This window comes from Electrona antarctica (assembly GCF_951216825.1).
Source record: "Electrona antarctica genome assembly, chromosome: 7".
NCBI classification, from domain to species: Eukaryota; Metazoa; Chordata; class Actinopteri; order Myctophiformes; family Myctophidae; genus Electrona; species Electrona antarctica.
This window is the reverse complement of record NC_136812.1, coordinates 30,856,795-30,871,972: the sequence shown is the minus strand read 5'-3', so window position 1 is coordinate 30,871,972 and position 15,178 is coordinate 30,856,795. Positions and strand designations below refer to the sequence as shown.

The window sequence follows — 15,178 nt, the reverse complement described above, 5'->3', positions numbered from 1 at the left end:
AGTTCCTATTTTCTGCTATCACTTTTCAATGGTTTGACATACAGACTTGTAGCCCCGCCCCCTCTTCTGATTGGTCAATATGTTATAGTTTCTATCATTTGCCATAACCTTTGAACAGATTGTCGCACAGAGTCATGAGTCACCTCACTGGACTCATTTGAAAATCCTTGTCATTCAGTAGAGGTACTTAGCTCTGTTCCCAGTTCTGATTGGTCGATATTTTCCTGTAACTTGCACATGAGAAGGTCATCGCTGCTTGCAGCTTTAATTATTATTATTATTGTTGTTTCTTGATGCACCTTGCTTTTTCCTTCTGCCTTGTTTCATCTGTATACTACAGTACTTTTTTATCCTTCTTTTGAGTGTTGTTCAAGTTACTTTTAAAAAGTAATTAGTTATAGTTACTAGTCTGAAAAAGTAACTAATTACTTTACTAGTTACTAAATTATGAAAGTAACTAGTTACTAGTTACTTTACTTTATAAAAAAAATAAAGGTTTAAAAAATATATATATATTCCAATTCAGAGAAAAATATTCCCTAATGTCACTGGTCCAGTTGTGGTTTGTTTTAAGCTCTACTCTAAAAAACAGGAATAGAACACTTGCCAATAGTACAATATCCAAAATCACAGACAATATCCAGTCTAATGATATGGATATAATACAGATGCCCTGCCCATGCACAGACAGGCCTAAAGTAATTACCCTATGTTACCCTATGTTGACCAATAATCATCATTATGATGACATTATGCCCTGTGGAAGCCACTTTCTCTTTCTCATGTGGAACGTGTTTCACTCTGGGAGCACACTCAGCGCACCATGTCAGTTTACATGACAGACTCCGCACTGGCAGGAGAAGGAGACGGTTCTTTTGGATTACATTACATTACGTAACGTGGGTAACTACTAACTCACCCATTGAAAACACAGTAACTATAATGGCATTACTGAATGGGAAAATGTAAAGAGTTACGTTACAAGTAGTAGCAAAAAGTAGTTTCTATATGTAAAGTCACTTAATGTAAGGGCGTTAGTTCCAACACAATATTTTCTTACTTGTATGTTGTAACCTTAACTGCTGTGCCGCCTCTGGGCAACTGATTTCCCCCCCGTGGGATAATAAAGGTATATATCTATCTATCTATATGTGGCCTTCCCTTTTTCTTAAATATATTTTTATGACATGTTGGACCCACAAAGTGCAAGTGACTAAACATGCTAAAAATTACACCAATGACCACATTCATAATTAGGGAACTTCGGTGAATCACCAATCACACTGGTCAAGTATTTCTGTTATATATATATACATGCCTATATTTCCTTTTGAGAAGAATGATATGTTTGATATTTACATTAGAATATCATTATAGTTTAATAATGTAATAAAACATTTATGTTAACCACATTAAAGCTGACTGATCTCCATTGTGGGCAAAAGTTACCAAAAATGGTTCATTTTGTAAGCTTGTGACTCGTTCCCAGCCTTACTCATCTGTGAAGAGAAAAGCCTGGTCACTGGAGATAAGGTTAAGAGAAGACTTTTTTTTTTTCTTCTTCTTCTTTTTTTACATTTGACATTTTTCATGTCAAGTCATGTTGAAATGTAGATGTAATCGTTCGTGACCACAGTGAAGTATGCTTCTGTAGAGAGAGAAAATCTGGCTTTTGTTGACACCAGGCCTGTAAACGTATTTTTAAAGGGAGGCCGTAACACTACTTAGCTAGACCTTCTAAGCAATTAGTAGTGGTCTTGCTACATACTGATGGTTTGAATTGAAATGGAAAATGTAAGGTTAATGCAGGAAAGCAGCCAAGCAACACTTGAACTTGGCCTTGCTGGGTTTGCCAAGTGGCAATAAGAGCCATGGCACACCGGGTGGTACCCTAGTGGCCCCATGTGGCCTGAGGCCTTTAGGAAGATACATGGCCTCTTCCTTGTGCCGTGTGCAATACTATAGCAGCATCTTTGGAGGGCTTGGCAGTAGGCCCTGTGGCTTTATTCACCCCAGTAGCAGCAACAGCTTGGTCTTTTATGGGCACTGTTCTGGCTCTCAATAGACATTAGTGTGCTACCTCAAAACAAATTGCTCTCCTCTGGAGAGCCATTGAAAGTTGGACATTAAAGCTAGGGGGAACAAAATAAGAGCAGAACTCCAGTGTAAGTGTAACATATATAAACACTTTATACGCATTGGTGAATTTCCATGATTGCCTATAGACATAATGACCACTGGACAACTGTAGCTTTGAACCAAGCCTTTTACTGAGATCTTAACTTCAGTGTTCTGTAATATTTGAGATGTGTTATCGACGTAACAAATAATACATGAAAAGACATGGTGTATTGTGATTGCTCACGCACCTTATATTATTATCTCAGGTACTATGTGTAAATATGTTTTTTTTGTGTGTGGAAAAAGTTAAGAGACCCTTTGTTATAGGCTACAGTTTGTAGCAAAGCTTGTAGCTAAGAAACCTTTTGGTTGTACCGTTTGTGGCAAAAGCTTGTAAATATCTAAGAACCACACAGGAGAAAACCCTTCACCTGTACTTTTTGTGGTAAAAGTGCTCAAACTTTATTTATTTTCCTACCTTGATCTACTTACACCCCCTCTCTCTTCTGCCCTTTCTTTGTTTTTCTTGGAAAAAATGCATGATGGGAACTACGCACAAAAACTAATTTCACCCAATTTTTTACCTGTAAAACTGTGATGTGACAATTTAGCTGATTCTGATTCTGATTACATCACAGTTACATGTGCCTTAAATGCCCAGCGGTGGTATAATTAATACAATCACAGCCTTGAGTGTGGTATTGTTTTTAAAACATTGTTACCAACCATTAGCAAGATCCACCAGTTATTTTACTAACCAAAACATAGTATTACACCATAGAACAAATATTGTCTTAGATCTGTCACAGATCGTGGTTTCACCACAGTGCTCAATATGAGTCATTGGACTCATTACATTATAGTTTTCAATACAAAACAAACAATAGTCACCAGTCTGCATGCTCTTCCTGCCTTCCTCTGCATATGGTCCCTGGTTGTATGTGATGTTTTTTCCCACCTCCACCCCAGCACCACCGGTGGGCTCTGCTATTTATGTTCCCCATGGGGGGTTATTGTATATCTATCTCCCTGCTCTTAATGTCTTATGTTGTTGCTTAATCTTGCCGAGCATGGAGAAATCCAGCAGAGCCGAATGCCAAGTCAAATATCATATGCACACTCATTACTCATTCTGTAATAAATATTGGTAAATCTATTCGTGAGTTGTCTGACTGAACTAGTGAACTGTTGTCCACATGCTACCTGTGCCATACACTTTGATCCATTTTCTTCATCTGCCATGAACTTCTGTAACAGCAGTTCCCAACCATTTCTGAATCACTTGAAAATCTCAAAAGCGTTTCTGGACCCCCCATCTCACCAACACGGCAGTCTTTCGGCTGCCCATCAATCGATTGTGCTCCGGCTTGGATCAATAATGGAGTATATATGGAGTATATAGTATCCTATTTGGTCAGTATCATAATGAAAAGTAATTTTTCAAGGTTTATAAGAATATATATATATATCATTTTTTACATTATTTAATGTTTTGTTATCAATAAAGTATTTTGCCAAGTATTTGGGGGTCCACTTGCACACAGGTTGGAAAATGCTGTACTATAATGTAGCTATTGACCATGCATTATCCAGAAAGTACACAGCGGCTACTATGTTCACGCACCGTATATCATCTCAGGAGGTACTATGTGTAAATATGTTTTTGTGTAAAAGGTTAAGAGACCCTTTGGTTTGTAGCAAAGCTTGTTTATTTACAAGCTAAGAGACCTTTTGGTTGTACCATGTGTGGCAAAAGCTTGTAAATATCTAAGACCCACACAGAAGAAAACCCTTTACTTGTACCTTTTGTGGTAAATGGCATGATGGGAACTACGCACAAAAACCAATGTGATGTGACAATAAAGCTGATTCTGATTCTTCTAACTGTGTACTAATCACCTGTGCCACAACAGCCTCAACAGTCCTGAACTTCTTATAGTAGAGGTGGTCTGCATGGAGATGGAGGAGGCAGCTGGTTTTTGATTCATCAATGGTTCTCCTGGCCCGGGTGGGTGGCATCTCCTGTGGGAGAATTTACACGTGAACCAACCAGCAAAGGAGAGCACATATACTATATGGCGGAATACACGGTTTTGTTTGCCTCGGCTATACAATTCCTTTTACATGTGGAAAGTCGTTATCCTTTGTGATTTGAATATGGGATTGACATCAGATCACAGCCTAAGATCAGAGGAAATTAAGGTTGGATATGTTTTTCATATCAGTGTGTGTCTTCCATTTTGTCAAGCTGTGTCATTGTGTGTGACAAGGTGTAGGCACGTTTCCCACAGGGACAAATAGGGTGATACTACTTTGGATAGTAATGGATACTACTGGGAATGCCATCTGTTTGAACCATTGCATGACCTCAGAAGTGACCATGCAACCACTGGAAATGATGCAGGCATGGAACAATTATGTATTCACACAACTGCCTCGGTATCCTTGGTGTGAATGGACAACTTGTCAGCCAAGAGTTAACTATAGTCCTGATGGAGCTGATAGCTGATCTGACATTCATCTTTACCAACTGTTTACAGTGTGGGCTAAGTCACCTGACCTATAATGACCTATAATCGCTATTCGCTACTGTGAGAGTTGTAGCGGATCTCTTTTCACAATGAGTCACCATGTGGCCTTCCCTTTTTCTTAAATATATTTTATGACATCTTGGTTGGAATTACCCACAAAGCTAAAATAGAAGTTGATGATTCATAATAACTTAAGGGAAGTTTAATTCAAGGAAACTTGTTTTAGTGGGCCTAAAAGTAGCCACCTAAAAAGAAAGCGTTAAAGCTCATATATACGTATACAGTATATATTGGTAAAAAAAAAGAAAAGAAACAGAAAGCAGGACAATGTGTTTTTGTTTACATCTGTGTGTGTGCGTGTGTGTGTGTGTGTGTGTGTGTGTGTGCGTGCGTGCGTGCGTGCGTCCGTGCGTGCGTGCGTGCGTGCGTGCGTGCGTGCGTGCGTGCGCGCGTGTGTTCAGAGAGGTGAAGTCTGGACTGTCCCACCTCTTTGGGTGTTAGCCTCTGGGCAAGGCGTTGGAGACTGTCTGCACTGCAGAATCCATCAGAACGGCTTCCCACGGATGGGGGGACTGCATAGAAACAAACATACCTAGAGTATAATAATATACTGTAGATGTGCAAACACAAAATTGACATTTTGATCTTTCTCACATGCGCACAGAACATACTGTATATCCTTCAAATGTCCCCTAGTAACACCAATAAACATGCACATCCACAACCTCCACATCCACAGCATGCGCACAATAATTGAAACACATGCACGCACACACGCTCACAAAGCACAGAGATGTGATTTAGCCATTCAGCTAAATCATTTCAAACATTCAGCTCTGTCAGTCTGATAATTTCCCTATTGTGACCCAGGGTTGCAACCTGGGACACAGGAAAGTTTGTCATTGTGCTGGAATACGTGGTTTGCATGCATCTGTGTGTTTGTTAAGGAGGCTGACAACATTTGCCTGCCTGAATTCTCTGTCTGTAATGTTGGGTAATGTTTTTTGTCTTGACGACCAGAGTTACGGTGGTGGGCTGGTGAGATTACACTTTCCGTGTGTCTGTCTGTATCGGTAACCAATCAAATTTGAAACACATGAGTAGATCAGTGCTTAATCTGCTTATATTCCTAAACACTATACGAATAGCAACCCTCATTTGGAAATCATAAGTCTAAGTAGAAACCATTGGGTTGGGTTTTGTTCAAATATAACTGTGATTTGCAACACCTTGGGGCCAGCTGTCTCAATCAGTTTGATGAAATAATTATGTAAATGCAGTCAGGGGATCATTTCATGTGCACACAGATTGGTCCATCATGTTGCACTGGCCAGCCCTCGATCAGCAGTCTATGAAAACATTTGGTAGAAATGCTATTGCTTCAGAGCAGGACATGTACAGTAGTGCAGGGGCCAAATGCAGAATCTTGCAATTTGTTGGCTTTTCTCAACTTGCATCGTTCCTGACTGGTATTTTTAACCGGCAGCACGGGTTAGTTTTAACCTGCCATGCATGTCGGGAGCGACGGTGTTCTCGGACTAATGACTGTAGGACTGTGGGTATGACTAACCAACTCATGCACCCCAAAAACGTGCAGTGATTTATCAAACTCGTGATTATAGCTTAGTTTCGGTTCCAGCCTGATAAATGTAGAAATAAATGTCATTGAATTTCACAACATACAGGAAAGTCACATTACTTCATAAGCACTTTCACATGGCAGTAGGTGGCAGAAATGACTCACAGAATCATGCATCTTCCGGCAGTTAATTAGCAACCTATAATTATAGTAGGCCTATACTTTGAAGTGCAGCACAGTGTGTATGTGTGTGCGTGTGTGCGTGCGTGCGTGAGTGTGTGTGTGTGTGTGTGTGTGTGTGTGTGTGTGTGTGTGTGTGTGTGTGTGTGTGTGTGTGTGTGTGTGTGTGTGTGTGTGTGTGTGTGTGTGTGTGTGTGTGTGCGTGCGTGCAGCGTGTGTGCAGCGTGCGTGCATGCATGCGTGCATGCATACTGTGTACAGTATGAATGTTCATGTTCACAATACTGCATGCATGTGTGCACATTGTATCCAGTGCTTGTGTGGGAGTTTGCACAATTGCTCAGATATGCCTGCTGTCCAGTGGATCAAACGCTGAATGATTGGATCACACCATCCTTGAAATGTGTTCTTAACCAATCAGCACCAGCAGCTTGGTGCGACACACGGTATGAGTGGGATAGATGTGTGTGTGTGTGTGCGTGCGTGCGTGCGTGCGTACGTACGCACGCCCCAGTGAGGGAATTATTTCCAGACCTCTAGTTCCCCAGCTCTTTCTTTCTTTCTTTTTTTCTTTCTCTCTCTTACGCTCAAACACACACACACACACACACACGCATGCAAATTCACACATGCAAACACACAGGCACACACACACACACACACACACACACACACCAGTTTGGACTCCTAAAATGTAGATGCTAGAACTGATTAATTTGAGTTTTTAAGTTTTCTGAGCCTTGGAGCCAAGCCTCCTAACAAAACTATCCGCAAGATTAAACAACAAAGCTAATATTTGGCCTGATCTATACAGATTAATTTGAATTCACCTAAAAGAGCCCCAAAAAACAGGAAGTACACGCTTGTTAGACTTAAATCCTACTATAAATGCACCACGTCTCTGCGTACGTGTGTACATGTAATGCACGTAACTCGAGAACCGTTTGACCCACCGACTTCACATTCGACACACGCGTTCCACACCCCCACAGGGAGTGCAGTGCCAGGTATCGAGTCGGTCGGACACACAGTTTTCCAGAACCACCAAAAGGCTCTGGTCAGGCTCTGCCAGTGGGCCTAATGAGGCCAACTCCTTTCACCTGGGCCAGGCTCTGCCAGTGGGCCTAATGAGGCCAACTCCTTTCACCTGTGCAATTTCCAGCCTCTGCCTCAGCCAATTGAGGCTCAACCAATCAGGCTCTGCCAGTGGGCCGAATTGATTGCCAAGTACACTTTTCAGTTTGCAGTCTTCACACACAGGCACATACACAGATCTCCATGTGGGACACCGGCTGACAGTTAAAACGGGTGCTATGACAACGTATATCATTAGGTTCCCAAGTTGCATCGTTCCCAAGTAGGCCGGTGGCCGACTGCGACGGGCACGTACAGGTCTAGTCCAGTCTAAAGCTAGGAAGGACGGGTGGATTTATTTCAAATTATTTTATTTTTTTCCAAAATGGAAATTCTAGTATTTCAACAACACTGGATTCCCAGCGATAATTTGAAACCAATTCCCAGGCTCGGTGCACAATAGAAAACGTATGGCAATTCCAGCCCCTCATCTGACATCAATCAAGGATTCATTACAAGGTTGTACTTGTAATGTTGTTGTACTTATACTTCAATGCCCAACTCCCAACTACAATCAGTACAATGTACTAGTGAATTTATTATAAACATCCTCCACAACAAAAGGTTTCACCAATGGGGTGCTGGCTGCAAAAGGGCACTAAATGACAAACCAAGTTGTAGAGTTTGGCCTTCAGCCACGCCATAAACATTCCAGTGGATAAGCATTATTTTGAAAATATTTGTCAATAGAATACTTTAAGAATGGACCAACCCTTTTGGTAGTTGCCAGAAACCTAGTTTGGATCTGCACAGGCTATATATCACCGAAATGTCTAGCGTAGGATCATCGTAAAAGTTGATAATTCTGTGAAATTGCAGAAACCCCAAGAGATGCACCATGCCCCCACAGAGGTATTTATATTTCCTAACCAGATTTCTACTAAAATCCACCAGAAAAGGGGGGTTATTTTTCAGCATGTGAACAATGACTTTATGGCTCACACTTTCTCACACGTGATATGTGAACATACTATCATCTTAACGTCTCCAGAGGTTTGAAAGGTCTGTGTATTTTGCTTTTATGAATAAAAGCAAACAGAAATATATGGGATTACACATGCTGAGAGACGTACGTACATTATTCCCAAGCTGAACAAGGTCAACTTTATTCAAACTTCTCCCTGACTGTGAAATCACGTGGATCACATGCCTTTTATTAAAAACATGTAAGGGCAGTTAATAATTCCACCCACAGCCATGGAAGTTAACATATATATTTCCCAAAACAATAACAGCATGTTTGAATTGCATGGAGCTTGACCATGCATGGTTTGACAGAGGAAATTATTGTGTGTGCCCAGGTCTGAGTGTCATGCTATTATGCATCTATGTGTATTTGCGTCTGTATCCATGTGTGTTTGCACATGCACATGTGTGCGGGCATGTTGCTACATTGATGACACAGTGAGAGGGAAGTTGAGACAGCAGATTGGGTGGTGAAGCTCCTGGAGTGGTGGAATGTGTTGTGTTGAGAAAGTTAGCCATCATTCCCATAAGTGGCGTGACTCCTCAAAGGAGAGTCCACGTGACGGAGGTAACTATAGGGCAGGTACGGATGTGTGCAATCATACACACACGGACACACACACACACACACACACACACACACACACACACACACACACACACACACACACACACACACACACACACACACACACACACACACACACACAAACTCACGCATGGACGCACTTAAGAGGTCTGCTTCTCATCTTTCAGTTTGAAACACACACACACACACACTATGTTATGTGTAGGCATTATTACATGCGTACATGTGTAGTGTACATACGTACATACACACGTGGACATACTCACGCAACTACATCAACATTTACACAGTTTGTTCAGCCAAACATTGATTTTATAATGTTTAAGGTACTCCCTCTCTACATGGACACATAATACATTGTAGCTGTTGTTATAGTTAAAATTAATTAAAAGTTCAATGTCAGATAAGCATATAATATTACTGATAGTTTGCAATTTAACTCAGTAGAAAATTCTGAACTATAATAACACGTTAACCTTTTATGATAATTATATTATTCTATTCTTGTTTAATTCCTTCTTTTACTTTTATGTGTTAAGCCCGTGAAGCACTTTGAATTGCCTCGCATAAAATGTGCTATAGTATACTAACAAACATTACAAACATTACAAACAGCAAAAATGCTGTAGGGAATATCGTACTGGAATATCATGTCTTTACAGATATGAGAGAGACCCTTTAACAATCTACAGTACATCCCAGGAGGCGGCATGCCCTTATTCAGCTGTTGTCATGCACATTCAGGCCCCAACCACAGGAAGTGAAGAAAATAAACAGTGGACACGTTATCTCAGGCCTACACACTTTGTGTTGGCCTGAAATATTGGCCTCTGATAATTTCCTGAAGATATTGGCCTCTGAATAAAAGTGCAGGATGTTGTCAGTAGCAGCACGTCTGAAGTGCAGCACATTGTGCTGTACGTCAGATGTCACTGGGAAGAAAGGCATTAGTGGAACGTGAGGTTTTGATAAGAGTATACAATTAGTTCCTGGAAATCATCTAATGAAAAAAACAGGAACAATTGGCTTTGTTCTGATCCAGGCTGGGGTTTTTAGTTAGGGTAAAGATGAATCATTAAGGGGTTAGATTTGGACATCTAAGTCCCGGGTATGTGCTTAACCTTAACCTTAACACGCACGCACACAAAGTTAGCCACGCTTTGCCATGCACGGGCACGCACACAGGCACGCACGCACGCACGCACACACGCACGCACGCACGCACGCACGCACGCACGCACGCACACATGCACACAATCAGGTATTCGAATATATATGAACAAATTCAGGTATTCAAAAATACATCAAAAGAAAAATCATAGCTGGACATGGGCAGTCAGGCCGAAACCGAAAACTATGTAGCCAAGCTGGTAGACACACACACACACACACACACACACACACACACACACGCACGCACGCATGCACGCACGCATGCACGCACGCATGCACACACGCGCACGTGTGCAAACACACCGCTGCGCAATATATGACAGTCCTCAGCAATGAATGCCAGCTGGCTGAAGCGTTAGAGGGATACATTTCCAGACCAATCAGACTGGGTGTATCACCATGGTATCCATCCCCAAGGCCACCTTCAATGACTCTAATTTCCATCTCTTCCTCCCCCCTCCTCTCTCTTACCACACCATTACTGTGCAATCCCATCCATACCCCCACCCACCCCTGCCCGACACTCACTTCCCTCCTTTCTGCCCGCGTACCTTTCTCTGTACCCCAGACCCTAACCCTCCCTCTAAAGTCACACCACTCATCTTTTCTTTGGCTGGTTTTCAGCTATACCCCCTGACCCCTCCCCCCCTTCCCTCCCCAGAGCTATAACTAGAGTCTACAATGAGTTTTTAACTCTTTTCGCTCACGCCACCAGTAAAAGGTTACGACCGGTTCAGTGACTTTTAGTAACCTTGGCTCATTATGACACCAGCCAAGACTGTTGATATGGACAGATAACAAGAAGATGATGTTTGTCTGCTCAGTGACTTGACTGTTGAATAAATTGCCAAGAGTGCCATTAATCAAACTGGTGGGAGATGACTGGTGGTGAACTGTAACATTTTGCACACCACATCGTCACCACAGAACAATGCTAGTGCGACTTTATGACTTCAACACGTCATGTTGGACGCTGGCAAAAACAAAATGGATGGATAAATCTCCTCTTTGACAGCTAAGATACCAGGGTTCCCTTGAGCAAGGCACCAGCTGCTCATGTGGACTATAATAGTAGGTTTAATAATGATATGTAGGTTTCTCTTGAAGAAATTGGCCCATTAAAGCCTGAACCACATGAACCTGCATGTCCCTATTCTGAGACATGTGTTGAACATGTGTTGAAGTTTTGCAAAAATAGTTGATCATCTATTTCGGCGAAAATAGCAGATGGACAGACGACAACCTCACTAATGGGTCAAGTTGTCAATCTGTTACAGTATGTTACAGTATTGGTTTTAAGTGGTTAAGAACATGAACGATGTCTTACCCATGTCATCCTGGTGGTAGATTATAGAATGTTGATTTGTCTGGTTGATGGTGTATCTATGAGCAGGCTCCACGTGATACGTCCCATTGTTTGTATAGATGGAGCCCTCAAACTGACCTTCAAGCACGGAGCCATGACAGGATGAACCACGCTCACCTACAGGACATGACCAGGCCAGAACAGGTAGAGAAAGAATCACAAACATATAGAACAGACAGACATACACAGTGAAATCTTCAGTGTTACGTTAGTTACTACTGCAGTGCTAATACTGTTAAAAGCACTGCTACTATTCCTATTACTAGTTTAATATCAAAATGGACCCACAAGGGTACAATTTTTTAACCTGACTCCACCAGATGGGGCAGCAGAGAGTACACTGGGTTCCCGAACCCAGTGTACTCTCTGCTGCCCCATCTGGCGGAGTCATGTTAACAATTTTTAGCAGGAGGTATACTTGTGGTGGGTGAGGTATTTCCATGTCATACATACCCTCTAGTGTTCCTGAGTATAAATGAGAGAGGTCTGCTGCTATGGGACCATGTTCATTCATCACACTGAAACGCTCTGCGAACCCTGTTGCATCTCGTCGCAAACGCAACCGGAACTTTCTAAGACAACAAACAAGCACAAGATGTGGACAAAATATGCTTTGTTATGCTAAACATATTTAAGACAATATGAATAATTAATCAATTAAATGATTTATTGTTTTTTGGAACATTCATCATTCAATGGAAAATAATGGTGTATATTTGAACAGAAAGCTGTATATTTAACAAAGCTTTTGAAGCAGCTGCCATAGTCAGGGTTTGAGAAGCTGCCGGCCACCTGTGGAATGCTGTGAAGCCCAATAGCAGTTGGTGGTCCTCAGGCTGTGCTCTCCTGGACCTCAGGTGTCTCCTGTGGACCTCCTCCCTGTCATACGACAAGCCCTCATAATGCCTGATGTAGGGACCAATGCCTCTTAAAGCATCTGAAAACGAGGATGTAATTATTAGTAACAAGCATGTCATTCGTGATTCCACGTTCAATTCCTGACTCCTCCTGGCTGCGTGTCAAAGTGTCCTTGAGCAAAGTCACTGAACCCTGAACTGCTCTTGATGAGCAGGTTCAGGTTGGTGCCTTGCTTTCCTCTGCCATCGGTGTGTGAATGTGAAGAACATTGTAGCGCTTTGGAAGGGTCACAAAGACTATAGCTGTTCATTTACCATTTAACCCTACTTGTTGAATCACCTTTCTTGGTACCTCCATTAATCACAACTCGCAAAACAAAGTTTGCATGCAGGCTTATTAAAGTACACAGTCAAATTGTTAGAGTTCATTTAACTCAGACAAATGTGTACAAATGGACACATTTGTGTTCACACAATGTGTTTACAGCATTCCAGACTGAACAAGCTGAGACATGTCCACCTCAGGGCCAGGCTGTGTAAGGACTTAAGCTGAGCTGAGTGTAGCTCAGGCCATCCAATGAGACCAAAATATGTATACGTGCACATTTACAGAGCCCTGCATTGCACACACAGATGTAAACATCCATATACATACATACAACACCCATACACTATGCAAGACAAATATTGACGCCTACATATGTCTAAATTATGCTTGTTTACACACACACACGCACACACGCACGCACGCACACACACACACACACCAAAATGAATTGACTGCGTGCATGTACCCAAACAAAATCTAATATGGCATACCTGTAATCCATGCAGTGCAGTGAAGCAGCAGCAGCCAGTACTGGACATTCATGATCTCCGCATTGATATTCCTCCCTATTGTCTCTTCCTTATCTCACTTTCACTCCTTTTCTCTGTCTTTTTCGTGCATTCTCTTTTCTTCGTCTCTGTGTCTTATGTGTCTTCTCTCACCGTGGAATGCAATTTGTTGGAAGCTCATGTCAGAACTAAGCATTCAGATACAGGCACTCTCACACAGTCTGAGGCATATTCAGACTTGTTTGCTAGTATGCTATGTGTTATGTCTACTTTATGTCCTAAAGGAGTGTTCTCTAATGTTTTCAAAGGGCAATTACAGAATGAGTCATATTATAAAATGTTGTGAAGGCCTGATGCAATATGTCAAACAACAAAATCCACTTAGGTGGGACTGTTGCTGATGTGCTTGAGTCTGACTGCTTTGCCTCAGTAAAGTTGCTGTAATAGAATTACACTGATAGACAAGTCAATATGAAATCCTACAATGAATTGAAGGGAACTGTCTGTCTGTCATTCATTCTATCCTAAAGCATTTTTCTCCCCAGTTGGTTTGCACCCTATGCCACAGTGTTTTGTTACTCCCTGTTTGTTACTCTTATCAGGGTCTTAATATCAATCTGAACTTGCATATCAGCCTTGACCATTGGCATATGCAGGGACTGGAGTGAGAAAGCGTTTAATGATGGTGTTTAATGATAACACCGTCAAAACTGTTACTCCATAAGTACATAATGTATGGACTACCATATGGACACAAGAGACCAGCAGTTAGATATTAAATGTTCTCTAAAAATATTAGAGCAGTGTTTCCCAACCTGGGGTATAAATGTTCGCATTTTGCTGTCTGGCTGTATGTTGTATTATCAGTCCAACTTGTCATACACCAGTAAGACGCCCTGTGACCTCGAGGTCACGTGCACGCATCCACCTGGGTGGCGGCAGACTCTGACCTGGGGGGTAGATCAACATATGGAATGTCAGAACAGGTCAGCACCATATATTATGGAGATTTAAGGCTGGCAGCGGGGGCAGTGTCTTAAGTGTACAGGGTTTGATTAGTTCTGCCCATATATGGAGCATGTCATGAGTGTACAGGGTTTGATGATGTCAGATCAACATATTGAATGTCAGAACAGGTCAGCTCCATATAAGGGTGGCAGCGGGGGCAGTGTCTTGAGTGTACAGGGTTTGATGAGGGCCCAGGTAGGGCCGGGCCTTAATTTTCGGGCCTGTTGAGAACTCTAGTTTTCGCCGGTTGCACTAATAACTTTGAATGGACAGGTATCATTCAAAAGGGAGACATCGAAGAGGAAGGACGGGTTGATGAGGTCAGTGTCGTGATGGAGCGTGTCTAAGGTAAAAGTAAATAAACAGGATCTCCTCACTGGTCAACAAAAACACCTTGAAGACCCTAACAGGAGCCCTCGTACATGCATGCACCTCTTGGTACCACAGCACCTCAAAGGCCCTTAAAGCAAGGCTCCAGACCTCCCAAAACAAACTGGTCAGGCTCCTACTTGGCCTCACCCCCCGAACCCACCTCACCCCTGCCCACTTTGACAGGCTTGAATAGCATAGGGTCGACGACAGAGTACAGCATCTTGCAATGGGTCTGGTCCACAAGATTCGATACACCACCAAGATTCCCATGTACCTGTCTAAATACTTCCTTAATGGTAACGAAGTCCACACCCACAACACCAGAGGGAGTGCAACAAACCCAGATTCGGCACAAACAAGGGACTAAATTATTTTCGCTCCTATAAATGGTGCATTTATATAGCGCCTTTATCCAAGGCGCTTTACATAGATTGTGCATTACATTCACCCATCCACACACACATT

At 42.1% G+C, this 15,178-nt stretch overlaps 2 protein-coding genes across 3 annotated transcripts in view; one reads left to right on the top strand and one right to left on the bottom strand.

Moving 5' to 3' along the window:
- LOC306927103 (disintegrin and metalloproteinase domain-containing protein 10) overlaps positions 1 to 13,491 on the bottom strand; it is a 35,746-nt gene extending 22,255 nt beyond the window's left edge. For both annotated transcript variants that reach the window (XR_013790488.1, XM_079506759.1), the window contains exons 1-6: positions 13,316 to 13,491; positions 12,432 to 12,576; positions 12,093 to 12,211; positions 11,601 to 11,756; positions 5,139 to 5,224; positions 4,021 to 4,143 (exon numbers count right to left, since the gene is read on the bottom strand). Coding sequence is in view for 1 of the 2 variants with exons in the window: in XM_079506759.1 (XP_079362885.1) it covers positions 4,021 to 4,143; positions 5,139 to 5,224; positions 11,601 to 11,756; positions 12,093 to 12,211; positions 12,432 to 12,576; positions 13,316 to 13,367 (681 nt within the window). In the remaining variant the exon portion in view is untranslated. The remainder of the gene's footprint in view (positions 1 to 4,020; positions 4,144 to 5,138; positions 5,225 to 11,600; positions 11,757 to 12,092; positions 12,212 to 12,431; positions 12,577 to 13,315) is intronic.
- Positions 1 to 15,178, top strand: part of lpl2a (lipoprotein lipase 2 a) — a 99,280-nt gene that overhangs the window by 29,694 nt on the left and 54,408 nt on the right. The gene's annotated exons all lie outside the window — the stretch shown is intronic.